The following is a 26234-nucleotide window of genomic DNA, read 5'->3' on the forward strand; positions in this document are numbered from 1 at the left end:
TCTTTAAGATTCATTTATATGTTTACATCGGACACTCGCTATAATCTCTGCACCGAAAGGCAGGACCCCTTGCACCCGAAACATTGGTCATTGGGGAGAATTCCCGAAGCCCTCCAATTGAACCCGTAACAAAGTAATGTTGTATAATTCATTTTCAACGTATTTTATTTCAGCATCCATAGAATAATTGAAAAACATCAAGTCCTCAGAAAATGGTGGCGTTATGAAACGTATGTCATTTTCTTCCTCCACAAAATCGGGACAAATGCGTGTAGCGAAAATAAATTTTTCAAGGTACAGTAGAACGGCTATTACAGTGCAAGAGAAGTCTGCCGCCATGAAATTGCGATCAAAATCTTATGTAACGCTCTAAAGTAAAGTTTACTGCTGATTTGAAAAATATGGTTTCCAGGAAAATGCGTTTAAATATTTGGGTTCAATTTCGTGGAGTTAAATTAAACATACTTCTAGTCAACGCTTCCTGGACCATACAGCAATCATTCCAGATCCAAAGGAAGTCCTTCTCCATCTTCTACGTGGCCGTCGTGGTCCTGAGGGCCTCTATGGCAGCTCCTTTCATCAGCTGCTCCATTCTTTCGATAGCCTTTTTTGTAGAATTTTTAACAGGCTCGTCCGATCTCAAGTTCCATCACGTTCGTAATTTCCATAATAATTCTTAAGTCGTCGTTGAAATTACGTGTCGACTACTTTCTTCCCGCTGTGAATGGTTTTCGGAGACACTTTTCCACAAATCGTAACTCAATAACCGACTTTCTGGCGAACCCGGCATGAATGCTACAATACAGTAGACATCGCAGAGAATATTTTAATTTAAAAAATCGATTTCTTGAAACTGTCAAAGAGGACTACACACTTAGCCGAACAGATAGAGAATATTGTTGACAATGAAGTAGTTCATTTCCAAAACATTACTGTGCTATATCATTTATTTCATATACTCGGAAATTATATTCTCTGGGTACACTCAGCTATGATCTCGAAGGGGTATTTTCTACGCCCTTTACTATTTATACATTTAAAACGTTGTGGGAAGATTTCTACTTAATGTTAAAATGAAAACGTTCTTTGTCCACATGCTTGAACACCATCTCACTTAGAATTAGGAGAAGAAACGTTACCATATCAGATATCTTTGTGCATAGGTATTGTGTATTTTTAGTCGTCTGGAATGTTTTACACTCTCGACAGTTGCGGACTTCTTGTGTGTCTACTCATCAAACACTTTTTTTATTGTCTTTCAGTTGTCTCTGATTTAAAATTTTGCATCGGATAAATCTGTGTGCAGTGAAAAACTGAAATAAATAATCTATTTGGTATGAATGTTCGTCAACAGTTGTGCCATTTATAAGACTTACCATCAGACGTAATTATATGCTGCATACAGTTGGGCCGGCCGCTGGGGCCGAGCGGTTCTAGGCGCTTCACTCCGGAACCGCGCTGCTGCTCCGGTCGCAGGTTCGAATACTGCCTCGGGCATGGATGTGTGTAATGTCCTTACGTTAGTTAGGTTTAAGTAGTTCTAAGTCTAGGGGACTGATGACCTCAGATAGTGCTTAGAGCCATTTGAACCATTTTATACAGTTGGAATGTGGGGTCAATACAAAAATTTGTACTTCATAAAAAATCTTTGAACTACCCAATCCTTGGTTAGTAACATGACTGTTGTTTACTACAAATCCGTATGTAGGGTGTCCGAGTAGGAACGTTCAATATTCAGGGATATGACAGGAACGATCATTCGAAGCAATACAGTCTAGTAAACATAGGCGCTAAACTGTGTACCTTAAGAGCTATGAAGACTTGTTCATTTTCGATGCTTTGCAACAAATCTATACTGATGCAAGCTTTTTGCCATCCTTATTTTGGGAGGAAGTATTAAGGACAAAAACAAGAAAAATATCGTCTAGTAAAGATGGGCTCCAAAACGCATACCTTCAGTGCTATGAGCACTTGTTCAGTAGAAGAGCTGTAGCAAAGATGAACAAATACTCACAGCTCTTACGGTATGCAGTTTATAGCGTATGTTTACTGAATCTTTTTTCTTTGCTTTCGTCCATACTACCTCCTCCAAAAATAAGGAAAGTAAAAAGACAGCGGGATCTCCTCGAAGATAAAAAAAGTTCTCCCAGCTTTTTATGTACGCATTTTAGAGCCCATGTTTACTAGACTTCTTTGATCGTTCCTATCACATCCTGAATATTGACCATTGCTCCTGGGATATTCTATATGCACCAACATTGCTCGTAAATAAAAAAGCGCTTATTAAAATCTATAGAATCCCGCTTTCTTTCTTGGGTCATCCATCGTCTAATTGGTTTAATGAGGCCCGCCACGATTTCCTATCCCATTCCAAACTGTTCATCTCAGAACCATTTACATCCAACTTCCTCAGTTCAAAAATGGTTCAAATGGCTCTAAGCACTATGGGACTTAACATCTGACGTCATCAGTCCCGTAGACTTAGAACTACTTAAACCTAACTAACCTAAGGACATCACACACGTCCACGCCCGAGGCAGGATTCGAACCTGCGACCGTAGCAGCAGCGGGGTTCCGGACTGAAGCGCCTAGAGCCGCTCGGCCACAGCGGCTGCCAACTCTCAGTTATTTGTCGGATGTATTCCAATCTCTCTTTCCCGTACAGTTTTCACACTCCATCTCCTTCTAGTGCGAAAGACGTTATTCCCTGGTGTCTTATCTCACGTCCTATTATTTTGTTCCTTCTTGTCAGTGTTTCGCACATATCTCTTTCCGCTCTGCTCTAGTTTTGACAACATGTGACTTCAAGCCCCAGCGCAGGAGCACACGGAAATGAAATTTTGCTGCAGTCAGAAGAGAACCAGAACGTGTTTAGAATCTTCACAGACTCTACAACCCTACTGGAAGACCACCTCCTCATACGGTAAAAATAAAATGGGTTTCTTTAAGAAATACATTCGGCGACGGCATACCAGACGGAATATTTTAAAAATATAATACTCACAATATAATTACCAATAATCAAACAGAATCAAAGTAGACGCCTTTGTGAACTAATTTCGAAAGTAATAGATTTTCTCAGCATAACAGCGTTATAACGCTGTCAAACGAAATCTCGTTTCAACAAATTTTTAGGCTAATTAATACAATCTAAACTGGGAACTATATTCGTATGTAATAGTACAGCTGCCACTGTATGGCAAGTAAACAGTCAGCAAGTGAATGAGAGTGTACATACGGTGCTATGTCAAATGGTCATGTGGCATTGTTGACCGGAAGTTGCTATCTGGGGAAGTTCGGCCCCGGGTTTCAAGTCTTACTTCGGGTGACAGCACATTGGGCGACTTCCGTGTCGGTGATGCTGCAATGATGACGAGGGCAACACAACACCCAGTCCACGAGCGGAGATAATCTCCAACCCGGCCGAGAATCGAACTTGGGCCCGCAGCATGGTAGGCAAACGTGTTACCACTCAGCTAAACAGGCGGACGGTGCTATGTGATAACCTGCAAATGAGCCCACAACTGGTTATTTGTGTTGTAGTTACCCAGAGCTACTGCTTTGGTAGCGCATGATTATTCATGTATTGTGTACAAACTCGTCTGACTTTCTAAAAGGTTGCAGTGTTTATTTTTCGTCCATTTCCACATTTGCACATATAGTGCGTTCGATACGTTTTCCGGGACATAATTTGAGAATGTTGGAATAGTATTTCTAGCAGTAATATCTCCTCGACTAGAATACACCTATACTTTGTCTTCTTATGTTTTTTAACGGTTATTTGTTTGTATTAACATACTATTTTTGCAAGTATTGGTTAAGAGGGAAGATTAAGTAGTGATCAGTAACATGCACCGTTAAATTTTCAGAATCCAAGTACCTTCAGTTCTTACATTTAGTCATTATTTTCAGTCTTTACGTTGGTCATTTTTTTCTACATATTCAATCTTATTTTTCATAAGCTAGTTTCCACAGTTAAAGGCTGTGGTTCAAATTACCTTACGGCTATTTAGGTTTCCTGCGGTTCCCTAAATAACTTAAGATCAATGTTGGGATGTTCCTCTTCAAAGTATACTTAGGTTTTCCTTCCCCAACCTTGTAGCTCTCGAGTTCGAACGCCAACGGCATCGCGATGGCGGACGTTAAACCATAGCTTGATTCCTTCTTTGTATGTTAGCAACTGATATAAATAACAAACTCAATACTGGATGTACTAGGTTCTTCACAGAGAAAGTGACTCTGATTGTGCTAGTGAAATTAAAAGATAATCAGGTTGCATCGTAATTAAGACGAGAGCATTGTTAGCGGTCTCAGACTTAGACGTTGCATTTGCGTACAGTGCCTCTGCGTTGCTCAGTATTATTGGGTAGAGACTAATTGGAATATATAGACTGAACAGCATATAACTATTTCAACACAAACTTGTTAAAGCTTTCACAGCCACATGTCGACAAATTCCCTATTGGCTTCTTTCTGGGATTGTTCAGCCGACTTTTGTTTGATGATTTTTCTGACGTTTCGCCAGCACGAGTGGCTGGCATTGTCAGAGCTCTACCTTACGTTTCAGTCCACTGCCACAATATTACAGCAGGGTTAAGAAAGAAACGGAATATAGCTGAGAGAAGGGTAATTTACGGGAGGATTTCTGGGTCACTAAGTACAAATCAGTTAAATTCGCCAACGGACAGGATATGGAGCTTTTGGAGATGAGAAAGAGATGGTTTATGTTGGTGGAGACTCGCCACAGTCTAATGCTCTTTTTCATGGGATACACGATTACTTGAAAAATCTGAGAATAGGAGCTTAATCAGCTGGTAAAATGTATGTGTGGAACAGAGTAAGTCGATGCAGCTGAGGCAGGGAACGTGATGTCAAAGAACAATTCTCAGACGGTGAATGGATTTGAAAGGAGCGAAGGTGCTATCAAGCTGAAAAACTAAACGTAAGATCTTTTGCATGTGAATGTTGGCAGAAGAACATAATCCTCGTGTTTGGCCTGTTAGTGGTTTTGTTCCATTGTGTGATTTCCGTTGGACAGTTACTAACTAGGGCTTTCAGGTTAATTTTTTCCGACCAGTAGTCCCAGATATTTTGAAGTAATAAAAAGCTGTATCGGCGGCTTGGGTGCAGAGAGAATTCAAGAAGACGTACCCGGCGATTGACTGGATGATTCAGTGACATACTTTGCACTCATACAAAGAATCTTAGAACATATTCTCAGCTCAACTGACATGCCTCGAACACAACGACCTTATCCATACCAACCAGTGCGGATTTCAAAAACACAGATAATGTGAAGCCCAACTCGCACTTTTCTCACATGACATACTGAAATCCATGCATCAAGGCAGTCAGGTAGGTACAGTCTTTCTCGATTATGGAAAAGTATATGACTCAGTACCACACCAAGGCTTAATGTCGAAAGTACGATCGTATGGATATCAAGCGAAATTTGTGACTGCATTGAGGATTTCTTGGTAGGAATGAAGGAGACTCATGGACAGATATAGAAATAGCTTCAGATGTGCCCCAGAGAAGTGCTGATTGGTTGATTTGGAGAAGGAGACCAAACAGCGAGGTCATCGATCCCATCGGGTTAGGGTAGGATGGGGACGGTAATCGGCCGTGCGCTTTCAGAGGAACCATCCCGGCATTTGCCTGAAGCGATTTATGGAAATCATGGAAAACCTAAATCAGGATGGCTTGAACCGTCATCATCCCGAATGCAACTGCAGAGTGCTAACCACTGCGCCTTCTCGCTCGGTCAGAGAAGTTTGTTGAGTCCCTTGCTGTTCCTGTTGTGTAGTAATGACCTTGCGGAGAATATTAATAGTAACCTCAGACTTTTCACGGAATATGCAGTTATCCATAATGATATACGGTCTGAACGAAGCCGTGCAAGTATTCGATCATACCTTTTTAAGTGGTGCAAAGATTGATAACTTGCTTCAAATGTTCGTAAATGTAAAATTGTATGCTTCAAAAAACGAAACAACGTAGTATCTTATGAATATAATATCAATCAGTCACAGTTGGAATCGATAAACCGACACAACTACCTGGATGTAACACTTCGTAGGGACATGAAGTCGAGCGATCACATAGGCCCAGTCGTGCGCAAAATAGGTAGCAGATTACTATTTATTGGTAGATCACTAGGAGAATGCAATTAGTCTTCATAGTAGACTGCTTACAAATCACTCGTCATAAATTGTCGAAGTAAATAGCTGTTCTACATTATGTTCTATATGGTTGCAGATGACAAACTGTGAAACAAAGCATTAAATAACTTAAATTATATATATATATATATATAAGACACTATTTATAGATTTCAAACAATATATATTTTTTGTTTGAAATCTATAAATAGTGTCTTAAAAACCCAAATTTATATGTATACAAGTAGCAAAAAGCACTTTTCCTTTTTATAGAACATAAAAAAACACTGCTGATGACACTGAAACTTCAGCGAAACATGTCTGGGGAATAAAAATAAAAATTGTGTTTTGCTCGAGGCGGACACTTTGCAGAAACAAATCTACTGACAAAGCTACAAGAACAGACTTTAAATCATGAATCTAGGAAGATACTATAATATCACTTCCATAGGAATCGAGATGACAAGATTAGATTCCTTATCGCATACACAGAGGCATTCAAACAAACATTATTCCTGCACTCCTTACGGAATGGAGAGAGGAAAAGCTCTTAAAACTGGTATAATGGGAAGAACACTCTGCCACGCACTTCATAGTGGTTTGCAGAGTATGGATGTAGATGTAAATGTGGGAAGTACGTAAGTGATGGACAGTAGTGGAACTGGGTATAGTGTAAGAATAGTAGTAAATATAGCTCGTTGTGGTAGTGGTTGTATTCTTAGTAGCAGAAATCACTGTGGTGATGGCAAGTAGTATTGCGTTAGCTGTAGTAGTAATTGTATTTTTATTACACGCCGATGTAAGAAAAAATTATTAAATGCTGATATGAATAATCTAAGTAAGAATAAATAAAGTCTGTATTTAAACTTCAGGTAATATGCTAAAATGTAGAAAATATGTAAGTGGTGCCGTGGTGGTTGTTGCAGGCGCGTGGTGCGGACGGGTTTGGAGTCGGTGCCCGACCTCACGGGGCTGAGCCGCGCCGCCGTCGTACACATGGTGTAAGTACCACAGCACGCCAGTCTCCTGCTTCTCAACTGGCAGTACAGTGGAACACGCTGTAGCTTCTCCTATGGAGGTCATCCTTTACTGCCACTTTTTTCCCTTTCTTTTCTTATTCTTTCTGTAGTTCCAGTTCCATACATTATGTTTGTTCTCGTTCTCAAACTTATTGGCAAAGGCCATAAGATGTGTTTAGCACAACGAAACGATTTCATGGTGTAGTCAGTGGTGCCGTGCAATCATGTAAAACCCTCCGCAGTAATTACAGGAGAAACCACCAAAGTATTTCGTCCCATAGACATTTACGTGGCAATCGGTAACTGTACATGCCATCAACACTGAACGACCCTGTACTGACACACGATCTAAAAATTAATGTGAAACCTTCACCTACTAAACAAAGGAAGACCCCAATAGACTACAGCCACTAAATGACTGAACATGGGTATTAAATCCCGCAACCATATTACACACATATAAAACCTCCTTTCCTTCCCATTATTGCCTACTCGAATACAGTATGAACTTTGGCTCCTCCAAAGTTTTACCACTCTCCCTGCGAATGACATGCACGTCACTTTGTTTTAAACACCTTCTTCCACTCGTAACACTGGAGCGGCTCATTAAAAGCGTTCACTTAGTACACCTTCGCCTCCCCTGCACCTCTCATAAGCTTGAGCCTCAGCAAGCTAATCTCCCTCGTACTTGAGAACTCTGGCCTGCTACCGCACCTCTGTCAACACATCCCACCTTCCCTTCATCTCCAAACTCTCCAGATCTTCTTACAGTGTTTAATTTGAGCGTATAGATGATTTAGAAAATAAATTACGAGTGCACATTTGTCACGGCAGTTATTCCCCTACTTAAATATCAGCCATTCACAGAAGCTATATTACTTTCTACTGTAGGGTTACTTGCTGTTTATTATCTCCACCTTCCAGAGTAGTATGTATTAATTAATCCGGTTCTGTCGATGATCTTGTACTGAAGTAGATGGAATCGCAGGTACGCTGTGTATTAACTAAAATGTAATAAAAGCAAGTCATTTAATGCAGTTATCGTCTTTAAATATTTTACTGTATATCCTTGACCTATACCATTATGAAAACCATAGCACATCAAGTAATGCGCAAAGTTACTTAAAGTGTTCTCAGTCCTATAGAGAAAGTGAATTTGCCGTGTGTCATGAATTTTAATCTTTTCTGATGTGTTTTTAAATAATGAAATTTAATCTCCGTTTCTTTAGCGATGCTAGTTAAAACCTGCACCTTGTCTGTTGGTGGTAATTTCCTATGGGACCAAACTGCTGGGATCATCGATCCCTAGGCTTACACACTATTTCATCTAATTTAAATTAACTTATGGTAAGGACAACACACACACCCATGCCCGAGGGAGGTCTCGAACCTCCGACGGGCACCTTGTATACGTGTCCAATAGCCAAGATTAATTTTATTGTTATAGAAATTCAGATTTTATATAAACCATTAATAGCATATAGGACTGACGTTGTACAACTACGTGTATTCCGTTCACATGATGTATATAGCGGGCATTTTATGGTCTCAAGACATCATTTCAATCACCTACGCTTCCCAGAGCATATGCTCACGAAACTTACCAATCTTGCAAACATAACTTAAGTTTCCCAACCCACCCCATTATAAATAAAGGCTCCAACTCACAACTCTCCCTGTTTTCCTCAGCTGGCGTCGCACTCACCTCCTCGTACCCACATCCGACCGATCACTTCCTTCCCACACAGACGTCCCACATCGGGTTCCATATAACTTCCTGTGCATCTCCTAGATAGCGCCATAACTATCAGCATCTATTTTACGTCCTTAAACTTTGTATATTAAAATATTAAATTTTATAATGCAGTGGCAAAAGAGCAGCTGTTTGGCAACTGCCAGCCCCCGGCCCCTCCAGTAGGAGGAATGTAGATAACTGTTGACCAAAAAACAAAGGTAGGTACATTTTTATCAAATGAAAAACCATTTTTGTTTCTCTGCTGATAGTTAGTGTCTTCATTTCTGTAGTTTTGCTACAGCTTAGTTGGAAAATCAGCTCATTCCAAACTGAAACTGTTGAATTTTTCAGTGAAATTGAAGAGAGAAAATTCGAAAGTAGCAAGGAGTAAGGTAACTACAAACTACGCACGCTCCATTACAGGGTTAATGGTCACGAAATAAGTTCACAAATGCACTCTGATAGTACCAAAAAAGGAAAAAGGAGTATTGTACACAAAAACTATTAAATATAACTTCCATCCTACTTCCCAGAAGCTTACTTTCAAAGAGTAATCTACGAACACACTTCGAAGTCCTAATACCTAATACATTCAAGCTATACGAAATAGACATATATCATCTTGAATGTTAAAGCCACATCACCGTGTATGTAGCAGCGTCCTGGTCCGCACGAATGCCAACACAATGCAGCAGCACTGCTCAGTCGCTTCTGAAGTTCTTGTTTTCCTTTGTGTTTTACTATCCCTGTTAATACACATCGATAAAATTAAAATCGCAAGTGACTAATTTGAGACAGCTCCATCGAAAGGGCAAGGAAAGTTATTCACTAAAAATATTTTGTAAGTAATAGGAAACAAACGGACGATTTCTGTTGGCAATCAACGTAGCTTGAAAGACGTAATGAGCATTATTTTTTTCGCCGACTCCACATATACATTACAAAAACTAAATAACGTATATCTTCCGAAACATCAGAGAAAATGTGCCATACAGCTGCTAGTCGGACAACTAAGTATATAATGCTCTAAGACATAAAAAAGGACACACCACGAAGGAATCATCCAAATGGAAATTGATAGAAGTACATGAACAGACAACCAAATGATTAAAATTTCAGAAAAATTGGATGATTTATTCAAAAGAAAGAGCTTCACAAACTGACCAAGTCAGTAACGTGTTGGTCCACATTGGCCTTCATGCAAGCACCTATTCAGCTTGGCACTGAGCGATAGAGTTATTGGACGTCCCTCTGAGAGATACCGTGGCAGATTCTCTCAAACTGGCGCGATAGATGGTCAAAATTCCAAGCTGGTTGGAGGGCCCTGAAAAAATAATCTAAATGTTCTCTAGTGGGAATAAATCCGGAGGCCTTGCAGGCCAATTTAGGGTTGGACAAGCACGAAGACAAGAAGTAAAATTATCTTACTGAAACGTGAGGCCAGAATGGCTTACCATGAAGTGGGAAGAAACAGGGCGTAGAATATCGTCGACTTTCCGCTAAGCTGTAAGGCTGCCGCGGGTGATAACCAAAGGGGTTCTGCTGTAAAATGGAGTGTCACTCCAGACCATCGAACTTGGATGTCTGGACGTATGGACGATGATGGGTTGATTGGTAGCCCGCTACTGTCTGGGGCGTCTCCAGACACTTATTCGGCCTGGAATCTCATTGACTGGAGTAGTCTTCAGTAATGATTCCCACTTCGAACTGAGCCCCAATGACCAGGGAAGACTTGTCTGGAGACGCCCTGCACAGTGGTGGGACACCATCCTTGACGATCACCCACCATACGGCCAGACACCCAACAGTGATGGTCTGGGGCGTCATTTCATAGCTGGACCCATTTGGTTGTCATCAGCAGCATCCTTACAGCTCAGCGGTGCGATGGTATTCTACAGCCCGATTTGTTGCCCTTCATGGCTAGCCATACTGCGCTTACATCTGTGCAAGATAATGCCCGGCCGCTCTCGTCGATAGTTTCTACTGATTGTCTTCGTACTTGTCAGACCCTACGTTGGACAGGATGGCCGCCGAATCTCTCCTCAATTGAGGTCATTTGGAGCGTTATTGGCAGGACCCTCCAACCAGCAGAGAAGTTTGACGATCCAACGTGCCAGTTGAACAGAATCTGGAACGATATCCCTCAGAAAGACATCCGACAACTCTATCAATCAAAGCGAAGACGAATAACTACTCGCATAAGGGCCAGAGGTGGCCCGACGCTTTATTGACTGGCTCAGTTTGTGAAGCTCACTCTGTTGAATAAATCGTCCAGTTTTTCTGAAATTTTAATCATTTGTTTATCTGTACATGGTTCAAATGGCTCTGAGCACTATGGGACTTAACTTCTGAGGTCATCAGTCCCCTATAACTTAGAGCTACTTAAACCTAACTAACCTAATGACATCACACACATCCATGCCCGAGGCAGGATTCGAACCTGCGACTGTAGCGGTTGCTCGGTTCCAGACTGTAGCGCCTAGAACCGCTCGGCCACTCCGGCCGGCTATCTGCACATGAACAAAACGTCTATAGATTTCCACCTTATTCGGATAGTTCCTTCGTTGTGCGTGTTTTTTACTTTTTATTTATTTATTTTTCTCTTAGAGACCACACACGTTCAGCTTGCAACATATCATTGCAATAAAAAGGAAGTAAGTATCGTGTACTATGGTGGGATAGTGAAAGAAGTTCAAGAGAATCAGCTCAACTGAATATAACAAGTCAGCATTATGACATAATATTTACAGTAATTGTAAGTATTCGGTAACTGTACTAGTGTTCACATAGTAAAGCAATATACTTTGTTTGTTACATGAACTCACGTATACTTTTACTCCTTTTAAATGACGACATTATTGATCGGGTGTCTCTTATTTTTCTTTCCATCATATCGCTGTTCACAAAGAGTAGTCCGAGATACTGGCTGAGAATTTTTCGCGGCTGTTGTGATGGGTCAAAGAAATGCACAATAGCAACAGGGATGTACATGGTGACAGTTTGGAATACCCATTCAGCATTTGGCGTTGATTTTTATTTAGTACATGTTCGGTGGTGACATTTACCATGTCACTGCAGTGAATGTGAAAAAGCAGAGGAAGCAAATGTTATGGACAGCGAAAGTGAACTCAGCAAATGTTTTCGAGAGGGTGTCCCAAACAGTGACTGTGTCCCCATGTGGAACATCCCCAGTGTTACGAGACACAGAGTGAAAAGTCATGCGACTGGAAATTCCTGTTTAGAAAATGGGTTAAATAACGGATACACATAATAACTGTGTACTATTCCTAATGTCTGACTGTTTCAGAATCCCAGAAAACATTACAGACCAGCACATTATGTCATTCGTGACGGACAATAACCTTCTCCCGTTCGTTTGCAACGCGGCTAGGTTTCAATCATACGTAGTAGCTTGCAAACAGTAGATGCAGAAAACAAGTATATTCCGTCTGCCTAAATTTTAAACATGTGTTCCACACTGCAACACACTGTACACTAACAACCCAGATTTTACAGAGTAGCTTCCCAAACATTTTTTCAACAAGAAGAATTCTCGATGTGGGTGTACAATCAATTACATAATACTGCATGGTGAATGTTCAACAGAAAAGAAAGTAGCATTGGGTGTGTCCCATGGAAGCGTAAGTGGACGTTAGTGTTCTCAAAATAAATAAATAAATAAACTATTAAATTTAATGGTAGCCCTCTCTGAATGAAGAAAACAGTAAGCTAATATACAACAACCAGAGAAACGACCCGATAGTGTCCAGTCGCCAGAGCAGTTAAAAACCTCTGGTGCGTCTCACATCATTTGAATATCTGTTAAGTGAAATACCGCTTTTAAAACCGTGCGGCCTTACATATTTTTCAACCTTTTGCTAATCTTATAATGCCTATTCAACTACCATGTCCAACACCCTCTACACTGCAAGAAAGAGTATCAGTTTTTCGAAACCCATTACCGACGCAGAAATTTGAAATTCGACTCAAAGGTGCCTATAGCCATTTGCTGTAATCGTGCAAAAGCGTGGCACCCTGCGACGTCACCCCTGAGAAAAAAGGCAACAGCTCAGAATCTCATGTCTACATCTACAACTACATCTATATGATTACTCTGCAGTTTGCAATTAAGTGTCTGGAGGAGGTTTCGTCGAACCACCTTTAAGCTACTCTGCCGTTCCACTCTCTAACAGTGCGGGAGGGAAACGAACACTTACATCTTTTGTGCGGACTCTTATTTATCTTATTGTATTATTATCATCATTTCTGTCTACGTAGGTGGACGTCAACAAAATATCTTCACACTCTGAGGAGAAAGTTACCGATTGAAATTCCATGAGAATGTCCAGGTGCAACGAAAAACGCCTTTGTTTTAATAAGTGCCACCCAAATTCGTGTATCGTATCATCTACATCTACTTCCATACTCCGCAAGCCACCTGACGGTGTGTGGCGGAGGGTACCTTCAGTACCTCTATCGGTTCTCCCTTCTATTCCAGTCTCGTATTGTTCGTGGAAAGAAGGATTGTCGGTACGCCTCTGCGTGGGCTCCAATCTCACTGATATTATCCTCATGGTCTCTTCGCGAGATATACGTATGAGGGAGCAATATACTGCTTGACTCCTCGGTGAAGGTATGTTCTGGAAACTTCAACCCGTACCGAGCTATTCAGCGTCTCTCCTACAGAGTCTTCCACTAGGGTTTATCTATCATCTCCGTAACGCTTTCGCGATTACTAAATGATCCTGTAACGAAGCGTGCTGCTCTCCATTGGATCTTCTCTATCTCTTCTATCAATCCTATCTGGTACGGATACCACACTGGTGAACAGTATTCAAGCAGTGGGCTAACAAGTGTACTGTAACCTACTTCCTTTGTTTTCGGATTGCATTTCCTTAGGATTCTTCCAATGAATCTCAGTCTGACATCAGCTTTACCGACTATCAACTTTATATGATCATTCCATTTTAAATCACTCCTAATGCGTACTCCCAGATAATTTATGGAATTAACTGCTTCCAGCTGCTGACCTGCTATATTGTACCTAAATGATAAGGCATCTTTCTTTCTATGTATTCGCAGCACATTACACTTGTCTACATTGAGATTCAATTGCCATTCCCTGCATCATGCGTCAATTCGCTCCAGATCCTCCTGCATTTCAGTACAATTTTCCATTGTTACAGCCTCTAGATATATCACAGCATCATCCGCAAAAAGTCTCAGTGAACTTCCGATGTTATCCACAAGGTCATTTATGTATATTGCGAGTAGCAACGGTCCTACGACACTCCCCTGCGACACACCTGAAATAACTCTTATTTCGGAAGACTTCTCTCCATTGAGAATGACATGCTGCGTTCTGTTATCTAGGAACTCTTCAATCCAATCACACAATTGGTCTGATAGTCCATATGCTATTACTTTGTTCATTAAACGACTGTGGGGAACTGTATCGAATGCCTCGCGGAAGTCAAGAAACACGGTATCTACCTGGGAACCCGTGTCTATGGCCCTCTGAGTCTCGTGGACGAATAGCGCGAGCCGGGTTTCACACGATCGTCTTTTTCGAAACCCATGCTAATTCCTACAGAGTAGATTTCTAGTCTCCAGAAAAGTCACTATACTCGAACATAATACGTGTTCCAATATTCTACAATTGATCGACGTTAGAGATAGAGGTCTATAGTTCTGCACATCTGTTCGACGTCCCTTTTTGAAAACGGGGATGACCTGTGACCTTTTCCAATCCTTTGGAACGCTACGCTGTTCTAGAGACCTACGGTGCACCGCTGCAAGAAGGGGGGCAAGTTCCTTCGCGTACTCTGTGTAAAATCGAACTGGTATCCCATCAGGTCCAGCGGCCTTTCCTGTTTTGAGCGATTTCAATTGTTTCTCCATCCCTCTGTCGTCTATATCGATATATCTACCATTTTGTCATCTGTGCGACAATCTAGAGAAGGAACTACAGTGCAGTCTTCCTCTGTGAAACAGCTTTGGAAAAAGACATTTAGTATTTCGGCCTGTCATGCTCTGTTTCAGTACCATCTTGGTCACACAGTGTCTGGACATTCTGTTTTGATCCACCTACCGCTTTGACAGAAGCCCAAATTTCTTAGGATTTTCTGGCAAGTCAGTACATAGAACTTTACTTTCGAATTCATTGAACGCCTCTCGCATAGCCCTCCTCACACTACATTTCGCTTCGCATTATTTTTGTTTGTCTGCAAGGCTTTGGCTATATTTATGTTTGCTGTGAAGTTCCCTTTGCTTCCGCAGCAGTTTTCTAACTCGGTTGTTGTGCCACGGTGGCTCTTTTCCATCTCTTACGACCTTGCTTGGCACATACTCATCTAATGCATATTGTACGACGGTTTTGAACTTTGTCCACTGATCCTCAACACTATCTGTACTTGAGACAAAACTTTTGTGTTGAGCCGTAAAGTACTCTGAAATCTGCTTTTTGTTACTTTTGCTAAACAGAAAAATCTTCCTACCTTTTTTAAGATTTCTATTTACGGCTGAAATCATCGATGCAGTAACCGATTTATGATCGCTGATTCCCTGTTCAGCGTTAGCTGTTTCAAATAGTTCGGGTCTGTTTGTCACCAGAAAGTCTAATATGTTATCGCCACGATTCGGTTCTCTGTTTAACTGCTCAAGGTAGTTTTCAGATAAAGCACTTAAAAAAATTTCACTGGATTCTTTGTCCCTGCCACCCGTTATAAACGTTTGAGTCTCCCAGTCTATATGCGGCAAATTAAAATCTCCACCCAGAACTATAACATGGTGGGGAAATCTACTCGAAATATTTCCCAAATTTTCCTTCAGGTGCTCTGCCACAACAGCTGCTGAGACAGGGGGCCTATAGACACATCCAATTACCACGTTTGAGCCTGATTTAACCGTGACCTTCACCCAAATTATTTCACATTTCGGATCTCCGTCAATTTCCTTCGATACTATTGCACTTTTTATAGCTATAAACACGCCTCCCACTTCACTGTCCAGCCTGTCTCTGCGGTATACATTCCAATCTGAGTTTAGAATTTTATTACTGTTTACATCTGGTTTCAGCCAATTTTCTGTCCCTAGTACTATGTGGGCATTGTGACCGTTTGTGATTACGTAGGCTTTCCCGGCGTAATAAGTCTTGGAGTCGTCGGGCTATGGAGTTTAGACCATTTCCGGAGGTGTATGAAGAGGAATATAGATCTGAGGCCTTTCTTCCTTATGCTGGAGGCTTATCGTTTAGGATTGGACGAATTTTAAGGAATTTTAACATTAAGAGTGTATTCCGTCCACCTTATAAGATTAGGGCTCTGCTCGGCTCTGTGAAAGACGATTTGGGGCTTAGGAAACCCGGTGTGTACAAAATTCCGTGTCAATGTGGGAAAGCTTACATTAGCCGTTCGATTCGCACAGTGCATGACAGGTGTGTGGAACATCGCCGTCATACGAGGCTACAGCAGCCGGAAAAATCGGCAGTAGCAGAATACTGCCTAAATGAGAGACACAGTATGAATTTTGATGAAACTGTGGTAGTTGCCAACATTTCCGGTTTTTAGAACAGTGTCTATGAAGAGGCGATTGAAATTAGGTTGGCTGATAATTTAATCAACAGAGACAATGGGTTTCCTCTTAGCAAGACGTGGAATCCTGTATTATCTCGCATCAAAACTGAACGTTCTTCGGTGCGGCCTTGATTGCGACATATCGTTGCCAGCAGTGTTTCACTAAGGGCGGCGCCACCTCCCTGTCTTGGAAGGCAGAAACCGAGATGGGCGGCGCATGCGCCGTGTACTGAACGGTGCCTATGTAGGACGTCGATTTGCAACCTGGCGTCAGTTCTTAGCGAGACTCATCAGCAGAAGCAGCATTTTCCTGAAGATGGCGACCAGTTGAATCGCCGAAATATCGAGTCAAGTTGATTTTAGCATCCGGCAGCAAACCCGGAGAGACTTTCAAGATTGTGCCCGTTTATTAACGAGAGCAGTTCTGGGACCTGGCGCTGTCTCCCCTATTACACGACAATACAAAACGAGCTGCCTTATGTCCTCCGTCAGTCCTATCTGGAGCGGATCCCGCACTGCGCAGCGATACTCCAGAAGAGGACGGACAAGCATAGTTGACCAGTTACTTTTGTGAGTGTTCTGCGAATAATTCGCATAGTTTGGTTTGCTTTCAGCACAACATTATCCATGCGATCGTTCCAACTGAAGTTGTTAGTAACTGTAATCCCTGAGAATTTAGTTGTGTTTTCAGGCTTTAGATTTGTGTGATTTATCGTGTAACTGAAATTTAGCGGATTCTTTTTAGTGCTCATGCAGATAACTTCATACTTTTCATGATTTTGAGTCAATTGTCACTATTTGCAGCATACATGTGAGGTATAAAGTTGGGTTAATGATGTCACATTGACACCATACTTCATCACAATCCTACCCAACGCACCATGGACATGTCACACGATGGGAAAGTCTTCGCATCCTCTCTTATCTACATTTTACCCCTTCTCATGCCGCATTTGCGATGGAGGTCAGAACTGCGACATTCAGCGTCGAAATCACACGGTTTTCTTACGAGCAGACGAGGAAAATATTTCAGACACACCGTCGCTCAGAATCGAGACGCAAAGGCCTCAGGAGGTGGCATAAAGAATGTCAATGAAACCACGCCATCCCTTGGGGCATTTCGCGGTCTAAATCGACAGTTCGCAGTGCGATAGCAATAGGATGACGTTCTTGACAAATACGTACACACGAACGTGATTTCCCCCTTTGGAATGAAGTGCGGCCCCGATTTTCGCTCTGGTATACGTGGTGGAACCACTAGGGACCATTCAAAACAACTAGACGACATCGGAACTCTTTGAGCCCTCTTGCTTCGCGCCCTCCTGTGGCTCGATCACGGAGGGCTGCAACACTGACATGTGCGTGAATAAAACGGCTAAGGTCCCTCTAAGACCCGCTTGTTCGGAAACAGCCTCGGTGCTGCCCACGTGCCTTTGTTGAGCCAGTTAAAAAATGCAACTGTCAGAGACTCCGATACCCATTCAGCTGAGTGGTGCGTCGCTGCTATTCTAGCGCCTGAGGCAACCACACCTAAATGGTGCCTGTAATGTTTTCTTCTGACATTGAATGGAAACCGCGTAATTTCAACGCTGAGTGCCGCGATTCTGACCTTTATCCCAGAGGAGTCAAAGGGAGGTGTGAAATCTGTGTAAGATGATGTATGACGACCTTCCCATCGTGTGACATGACTACGTTTGGCAGAGCTGTGGTGAAATTTGCTGCCAATTTGATATTATTAACCCGCCTTACATCTCGCGTGTGCTTCTGGGTTGTGACCTTTTTTTTCCGCATGGGTGAACACCTTGCTGTTTGAAGCACCGAATTCGAGTGTGACGTCGAAAGCCGCCATGATTTTGCACTGTTACAGAGGAAGGTTTAGGCACCTTTGCGTTAAATTTCAAACATACGTCTCTAATGGAGACAGTACGGTGTTTCAAAAGTGTATAATGTTTTGAGTATTTTAATCTCATTACACCGTTATTAGAACTAGCAGTCCACACTGATCGAGGGGAGCTATGGGCCTAATTGCCTCTGTCTAGGATAACATGTCGTTGTTTGAACGTGTGTTTTGGTAAATACGTTTTACCGTGATTCGTTGCATATTCTGTAACGAGGGAATCCAGTGTGTAACTATCAGAGACGACAGGAACGAACTCTCCTTGATATATTGCCAGTGGGTCGTGGACTTGGGAGCAAACAAGACGTCGAAATGACTAGGAACATAGTTGACTGAGATTGTGGAATTCAGTTCACACAGTTCAGAGACTCAGTTCGCACATGTTTGCACGTCGGGATATTCAGCCGCCAAATAATTGTTAAAATTCATGGTGTCATTTATTTGCGAATTGTGAAAAATTAATGATACTTGAAGGTTTCACCGTTAATTTTAACAAAGATTCAGTTCCTTATCGTGACTCGCGAGTGGACCTCACAGGCTGCGCTGAACTCTTCCACTTACTTCTTCCTTGTGTTACTTGATGGTCGCTGCCCGGCAGAAAATTTTCTAAATCAGTACAACACAACTGTCAAAAAAGAAGATTATAAGATTTCTGAGCGCTGTTGACTATACGAGTAAAGCATTGTAACTTACCACCATGTTGTTGTTGTTGTGGTCTTCAGTCCTGAGACTGGTTTGATTCAGCTCTCCATGCTACTCTATCCTGTGCAAGCTTCTTCATCTCCCAGTACCTACTGCAACCTACATCCTTCTGAATCTGCTTGGTGTATTCATCTCTTGGTCTCCCTCTACGATTTTACCCTCCACGCTGCCCTCCAATACTAAATTGGTGATCCCTTGATGCCTCAGAACATGTCCTACCAACCGATCCCTTCTTCTAGTCAAGTTGTGCCACAAACTTCTCTTCTTCCCAATCCTATTCAATACTTCCTCATTAGTTATGTGATCTACCCATCTAATCTTCAGCATTCTTCTGTAGCACCACATTTCGAAAGCTTCTATTCTCTTCTTGTCCAAACTATTTATCGTCCACGTTTCACTTCCATACATGGCTACACTCCATACAAATACTTTCAGAAATGACTTCCTGACACTTAAATCTATACTCGATGTTAACAAATTTCTCTTCTTCAGAAACGCTTTCCTTGTCATTGCCAGTCTACATTTTATATCCTCTCTACTTCGACCATCATCAGTTATTTTGCTCCCCAAATAGCAAAGCTCCTCTACTACTTTAAGTGTCTCATTTCCTAATCTAATTCCCTCAGCATCACCCGACTTAATTCGACTACATTCCATTATCCTCGTTTTGCTTTTGTTGATGTTCATCTTATATCCTCCTTATATCCTTACCACCATAGGCGAAAAAAATCATTTTCTATGTACCTTGTGTAGCACCTTTTGCGATCATAAATCGCTGTTTCGTATCTCGTTAGTAGTAACATTATTCTTTCACATTTATTTAAATTACACATTTCTTAACAAACAGAAATGTTAATCAACTAATATTGAACTATAATTTTTAATAAAAACTGTATATTCTTAGTTGAAATTACTAGTGGTATGAAAATAAATCAAAATTTGATGAAAACATGCGAGATGCCTAATATCCTAACGAAAAACTGAACTGACATTTGGTGTTTCACGAGTTTGCCGCAAAAATAGCAGACGTATGCAGTACTTTGAATAAATCGTGGAAATCACTCCACCATTTACAAAAACTTGAGTAAGGTGGCTGTTGAGTTTGTGTCGCACCTAATTTTTGTTTGTTTTTAAGCGTCGAAGCTGGGAACTGTGTAATTTTCGGCATAAAAAAAGGAAATCTCGCGATCACGCCCTAAATACCACGCGATAGTTGACCGACCGCCCTGTCATCTTCAGTCATTCATCATCGGGTGCGGTATGGGGAGGAATGGGGTCAGCACACCACACTCCCGGCCGCTACCTCTCAATCAGGTAGCTCCTCAATCTGCATGACGAGGCTGAGTGCACTCCGGTTCACACCTCGCACCGTGGAGAAGTTCCTGCCAGTACTGGGAATCGAATCCGGGTCCCCGGTATGAGGATTTCTTGTGTTTGATCTCTCACCTATGGAGGCGGACACTAACGACATCAGTTTATACTTTTAACGGACAGAAGTTATATTTTCATGCTTTAAGTAAACTAATAAAGATTGTATTGTAATAACGATATTCCACTCACCCATGCCGGTTCCCGTTTCCGTCATGCTTCAATGTGCAATGTCAGTCGAGTGTTACGGGCCATACCATAGTCGGGTGGTATGGACTAAACAAAAATTTTTTTGTTTTGTCTTTAGGCCGCGATGCGAAGTATCAAAAGGCAGGCGGCCGTTGAGGGTCTATGAAGATGATCCGAGACTGCAATGAAACGAGCGGTTCCCAGTATTTTGGAAGGCGAAATGACAGAAAGGCCTACTTCCGATCGTTTTAATGTTCCTAGAATTACACTGGAAATCAGATTAAAGGAATCAGTAGATAGTTCATATAGGGATCTCTAACCCAACATCTCACGAAAATTACGAAGAGATACATGTTAATGGCGCTGTCTAAGATCTAGCTTCAGAAGTTGACTTACGATTTGGAAGAAAAATTTGAATTGCGTCACAGATTTTACAAAGAAAAGAAATTGGCAGGTACAATTTTTTATCAAAACTTTATGAAGAAGCACGCAGAACTGTTTTACAGAAAACCTCAGTACGCAAGTTTAATGCGTTGTGGCAGGTTCAGTCGACCAAAAGTTGAAAAGGTTTTTAACAACTTGTATTTATTATCTTGCCGTTTTGTTACATAAACTGATTATTTGTGAAGCACAAACACAGGGTTTTTTTCATTTAAAAACCTGTATTTTATTGTATGGCTCATACTAACAGACATTTTTTGAACATCTCGAACTGTAAGTCTTAGAAAATCTTTCCTTGCTGTGTGTCGTTATGATCAGAATTCTTTTTTCATTTTTTCACAATTTACACCAGAACAAATGTTCAAGTAAAGGTTTCATGCAGTTATACCTGATATCAAAACAACTAAGATTTTGGCTTAAGTGGTCCGTACTTGCCGCCGTCCCCCAATACTAATAATACTGTTCGGACTGTAGAAGTAAAAACATGGTTTATTTTCTATTTCATGTATTGCTTTTGTGCACCAAAATTTAAAAAAACCTCTGTCATGCGGTTAGTAACCAAATATATCTTATTACGCTTCAGTTTTTGTTAGTTAACATTTTTATTTGTTAATAAATATGGAATTTAAATAAAAGTAACAAAAATGTTGCTACTAGTGAAATTTGAACTATTTACCTAACTTTCATGGTCATGTTATGGGCTTTACGTAGTTATATCAGTATTTTATATGTGTGCAATGGAAATTTCTTGACACTTGGGACAGTAGTGCAGCGACGTTACTATCACATCTACTGACAACTAACTTAATAAATTGCAAACGTTTTATGCTTAACAGTACCAGGAAATCTTCAAGGGCGATTATTTCAATCTTTTTTCTCTGAGAATTGCATCGAACTGCATTAGTAAATTCATATTGTGACACTGAGTTTCACATCCCGTAAGCAGTGTATGTAGGACACTGACAGTGAGGAGCGCCTGCCACCTCGCCAGTCGGTTACCCACCTTACCGCGGAGCTTCACGGGTCCACTCAGCAGGATGCTCGCGTACTCATGCTTCCGAACGGAATTCCAGCACTTGCTGTGCTATGCATCGGGGCTGGCAGAGGACCGACGTACAAGGTTGGAAACATTACTTAAAGCTGACAGTTCAGCTGTTTTATCGACTGTGAACGCATCTGAATCAGGAGTCAACTGTGGTTCATGCAATTGAAGACGGAAAACTAACACATGCATTGCTCAACACCTGCACGTAATCCTTGTTAATGTTGTTTCACCTCCGAAAGGCGTTGCATATTGCAAAAGAAAAAATAGACTGGTAACGCGCTCTGACAAACATGTCACTTGACAGATGCTCCGGCTCCCTTTCCCGGAAAAATTTATGATCTCGCAAACCGAATTCACATTCCACCCCTACCATATAGACAGAACTAATGATTCCATATAGCTGTGTAGCATCCCGGAACATGTAATGGATATTGATTAGTACCAAGTGTACCTAGAAGAAGCATTTGCAGTTCAATCCCAAAGCAATTTACGCTGTAGCCCTAATTTTCTTCGCAACTGAAAATAGCAGATGTATCGGTTCTAAGGGGTTCCCATAGCAATGTAGCTTAAGTACTACGGCTGAATGTCAAATACTGCTAAAAATGTAAATATAAAAGGTGTTAGCATGTATCTCAACTTTACCGCCTGGTAGTAAAATGTATTAGCTATTCTCTCTCAGTTAAGAACATTGTAGGAAGCAGGTATCTATTGCGAAGCAGTAGCTTAATATGGTTGATGTTTAACACAGAGGTTTTTCAATAGTTTCGAGTATCATTTCGTAAGAAAAAGTATTCCGCTTCATCAAACCCTCCCTCTTCTACGAAATTTGCATGAATATACTCCCAGGAGCTCATAATACGGGTACACCTCTCCCACGTGGAAATTATTTAAGTGGATATTGCGCTCTGTAACTGATAAAAATAAAGAAAACGAAACAAAGGTCAACAGGGACAGCTTAAACATATTATTTTTTTTATTTTTTTTTTGGTCATTAATCTACTGACTGGTTTGATGCGGCCCGCCACGAATTCCTTTCCTGTGCTAACCTCTTCATCTCAGAGTAGCACTTGCAACCTTCGTCCTCAATTATTTGCTTGACGTATTCCAATCTCTGTCTTCCTCTAAGTTTTTGCCCTCTACAGCTCCCTCTAGTACCATGGAAGTCATTCCCTCATGTCTCAGCAGATGTCCTATCATCCTGTCCCTTCTCCTTATCAGGGTTTTCCACATATTCCTTTCCCCTCCGATTCTGCGTAGAACCTCCGCATTCCTTACCTTATCAGTCCACCTAATTTTCGACATTCGTCTATAGCACCACATCTCAAATGCTTCGATTCTCTTCTGTTCCGGTTTTCCCACAGTCCATGTTTCACTACCATACAATGCTGTACTCCAGGCGTACATCCTCAGAAATTTCTTCCTCAAATTAAGGCCGGTATTTGATATTAGTAGACTTCTCTTGGCCAGAAATGCCTTTTTTGCCATAGCGAGTCTGCTTTTTATGTCCTCCTTGCTCCGTCAGTCATTCGTTATTTTATTGCCTAGGTAGCAGAATTCCTTAACTTCATTGACTTCGTGACCATCAACCCTGATGTTAAGTTTCTCGCTGTTCTCATTTCTACTACTTCTCATTACCTTCGTCTTTCTCCGATTTACTCTCAAACCATACTGTGTACTCATTAGACTGTTCATTCCGTTCAGCAGATCATTTAATTCTTCTTCACTTTCACTCAGGATAGCAATGTCATCAGCGAATCGTATCATTGATATCCTTTCACCTTGTATTTTAATTCCACTCCTGAACCTTTCTTTTATTTCCATCATTGCTTCCTCGATGTACAGATTGAAGAGTAGGGGCGAAAGGCTACAGCCTTGTTTTACACCCTTCTTAATACGAGCACTTCGTTCTTGATCGTCCACTCATATTATTCCCTCTTGGTTGTTGTACATATTGTATATGACCCGTCTCTCCCTATAGCTTACCCCTACTTTTTTCAGAATCTCGAACAGCTTGCACCATTTTATATTGTCGAACGCTTTTTCCAGGTCGACAAATCCTATGAAAGTGTCTTGATTTTTCTTTAGCCTTGCTTCCATTATTAGCCGTAACGTCAGAATTGCCTCTCTCGTCACTTCACTTTTCGTAAAGCCAAACTGATCGTCACCTAGCGCATTCTCAATTTTCTTTTCCATTCTTCTGTATATTATTCTTGTAAGCAGCTTCGATGCATGAGCTGTTAAGCTGATTGTGCGATAATTCTCGCGCTTGTCATCTCTTGCCGTCATCGGAATTGTGTTGATGATGCTTTTCCGAAAGTCAGATGGTATATCGCCAGACTCATATATTCTACACACCAACGTGAATAGTCGTTTTGTTGCCACTTCCCCCAATGATTTTAGAAATTCTGATGGAATGTTATCCATCCCTTCTGCCTTATTTGACCGTAAGTCCTCCAAAGCTCTTTTAAATTCCGATTCTAATACTGGATCCCCTATCTCTTCCAAATCGACTCCTGTTTCTTCTTCTATCACATCAGACAAACCTTCACCCTCATAGAGGCTTTCAATTTATTCTTTCCACCTACCTGCTCCCTCCTTTGCATTTAACAGTGGAATTCCCGTTGCACTCTTAATGTTACCAACGTTGCTTTGAATGTCACCAAAGGTTGTTTTGACTTTCCTGTATGCTGAGTCTGTCCTTCTGACAATCATATCTTTTTCGATGTCTTCACATTTTTCCTGCAGCCATTTCGTCTTAGCTTCCCTGCGCTTCCTATTTATTTCATTCCTCAGCGACTTGTATTTCTGTATTCCTGATTTTCCCGGAACATGTTTGTACTTCCTCCTTTCATCAATCAACTGAAGTATTTCTTCTGTTAACCATGGTTTCCTCGCAGCTACCTTCTTTGTACCTATGTTTTCCTTCCCAACTTCTGTGATGGCCCTTTTTAGAGATGTCCATTCCTCTTCAACTGTACTGCCTACTGCGCTATTCCTTAATGCTGTACCTATAGCGTTCGAGAACTTCAAACGTATCTCGTCATTCCTTAGTACTTCCTTATCCCACTTCTTTGGGTATTGATTCTTCCTGACTAATGTTTTGAACTTCAGCCTACTCTTCATCACTACTATATTGTGACCTGAGTCTATATCTGCTCCTGGGTACGCCTTACAATCTAGTATCTGATTTCGGAATCTCTGTCTGACCATGATGTAATCTAATTGAAATCTACCCGTATCTCCCGGCCTTTTCCAAGTATACCTCCTCCTCTTGTGATTCGTGAACAGGGTATTCGCTATTACTAGCTGAAACTTGTTACAGAACTCAATTAGTCTTTCTCCTCTTTCATTCCTTGTCCCAAGCCCATATTCTCCTGTAACCTTTTCTTCTACTCCTTCCCCTACAACTGCATTCCAGTCGTCCCCCTTTACATACTGCATTACCCTTCCAATATCCTCATACACTTTCTTTATCTGTTCATCTTCAGCTTGCGACGTCGGCATGTATACCTGAACTATCGTTGTCGGTGTTGGTCTGCTGTCGATTCTGATTAGAACAACCTGGTCACTGAACTCTTCACAGTAACACACCCTCTGCCCTACCTTCCTATTCGTAACGAATCCTACACCTGTTATACCATTTTCTGCTGCTGTTGATATTACCCGATACTCATCTGACCAGAAATCCTTGTCTTCCTTCCACTTCACTGACCCCTACTATATCTAAATTGAGCCTTTGCATTTCCCTTTTCAGATTTTCTAGTTTCCCTACCACGTTCAAGTTTCTGACATTCCACGCCCCGACTCGTAGAACGTTATCCTTTCGTTGATTATTCAATCTTTTTCTCATGGTAACCCCCCCTTGGCAGTCCCCTCCCGGTGATCCGAATGGGGGACTATTCCGGAATCTTTTGCCAATGGAGAGATCATCATGACACTTCTTCAAATACAGGCCACATGTCCTGTGGATACACGTTACGTGTCTTTAATGCAGTGGTTTCCATTGCCTTCTGCATACTCATGTCGTTGATCATTGCTGATTCTTCCGCCTTTAGGGGCAATTTCCCACCCCTAGGACAAGAGAGTGCCCTGAACCTCTATCC

General features: G+C 41.4%; 1 protein-coding gene across 1 annotated transcript in view; it reads left to right on the forward strand.

The window, feature by feature from the left end:
• Positions 1 to 6410: 6410 nt before the first annotated feature.
• The window catches only part of LOC124595971 (thyrotropin receptor-like), a gene marked incomplete at its 5' end in the record, with an annotated part of 363740 nt that continues 343916 nt past the window's right edge, over positions 6411 to 26234 (forward strand). The window contains 2 exons of the mRNA XM_047134913.1: positions 6411 to 6427; positions 7088 to 7162. Coding sequence (XP_046990869.1) covers positions 6411 to 6427; positions 7088 to 7162 — 92 coding nt within the window. The remainder of the gene's footprint in view (positions 6428 to 7087; positions 7163 to 26234) is intronic.

This window comes from Schistocerca americana, chromosome 1 (genome assembly GCF_021461395.2).
Source record: "Schistocerca americana isolate TAMUIC-IGC-003095 chromosome 1, iqSchAmer2.1, whole genome shotgun sequence".
Lineage (NCBI taxonomy): Eukaryota > Metazoa > Arthropoda > Insecta > Orthoptera > Acrididae > Schistocerca > Schistocerca americana.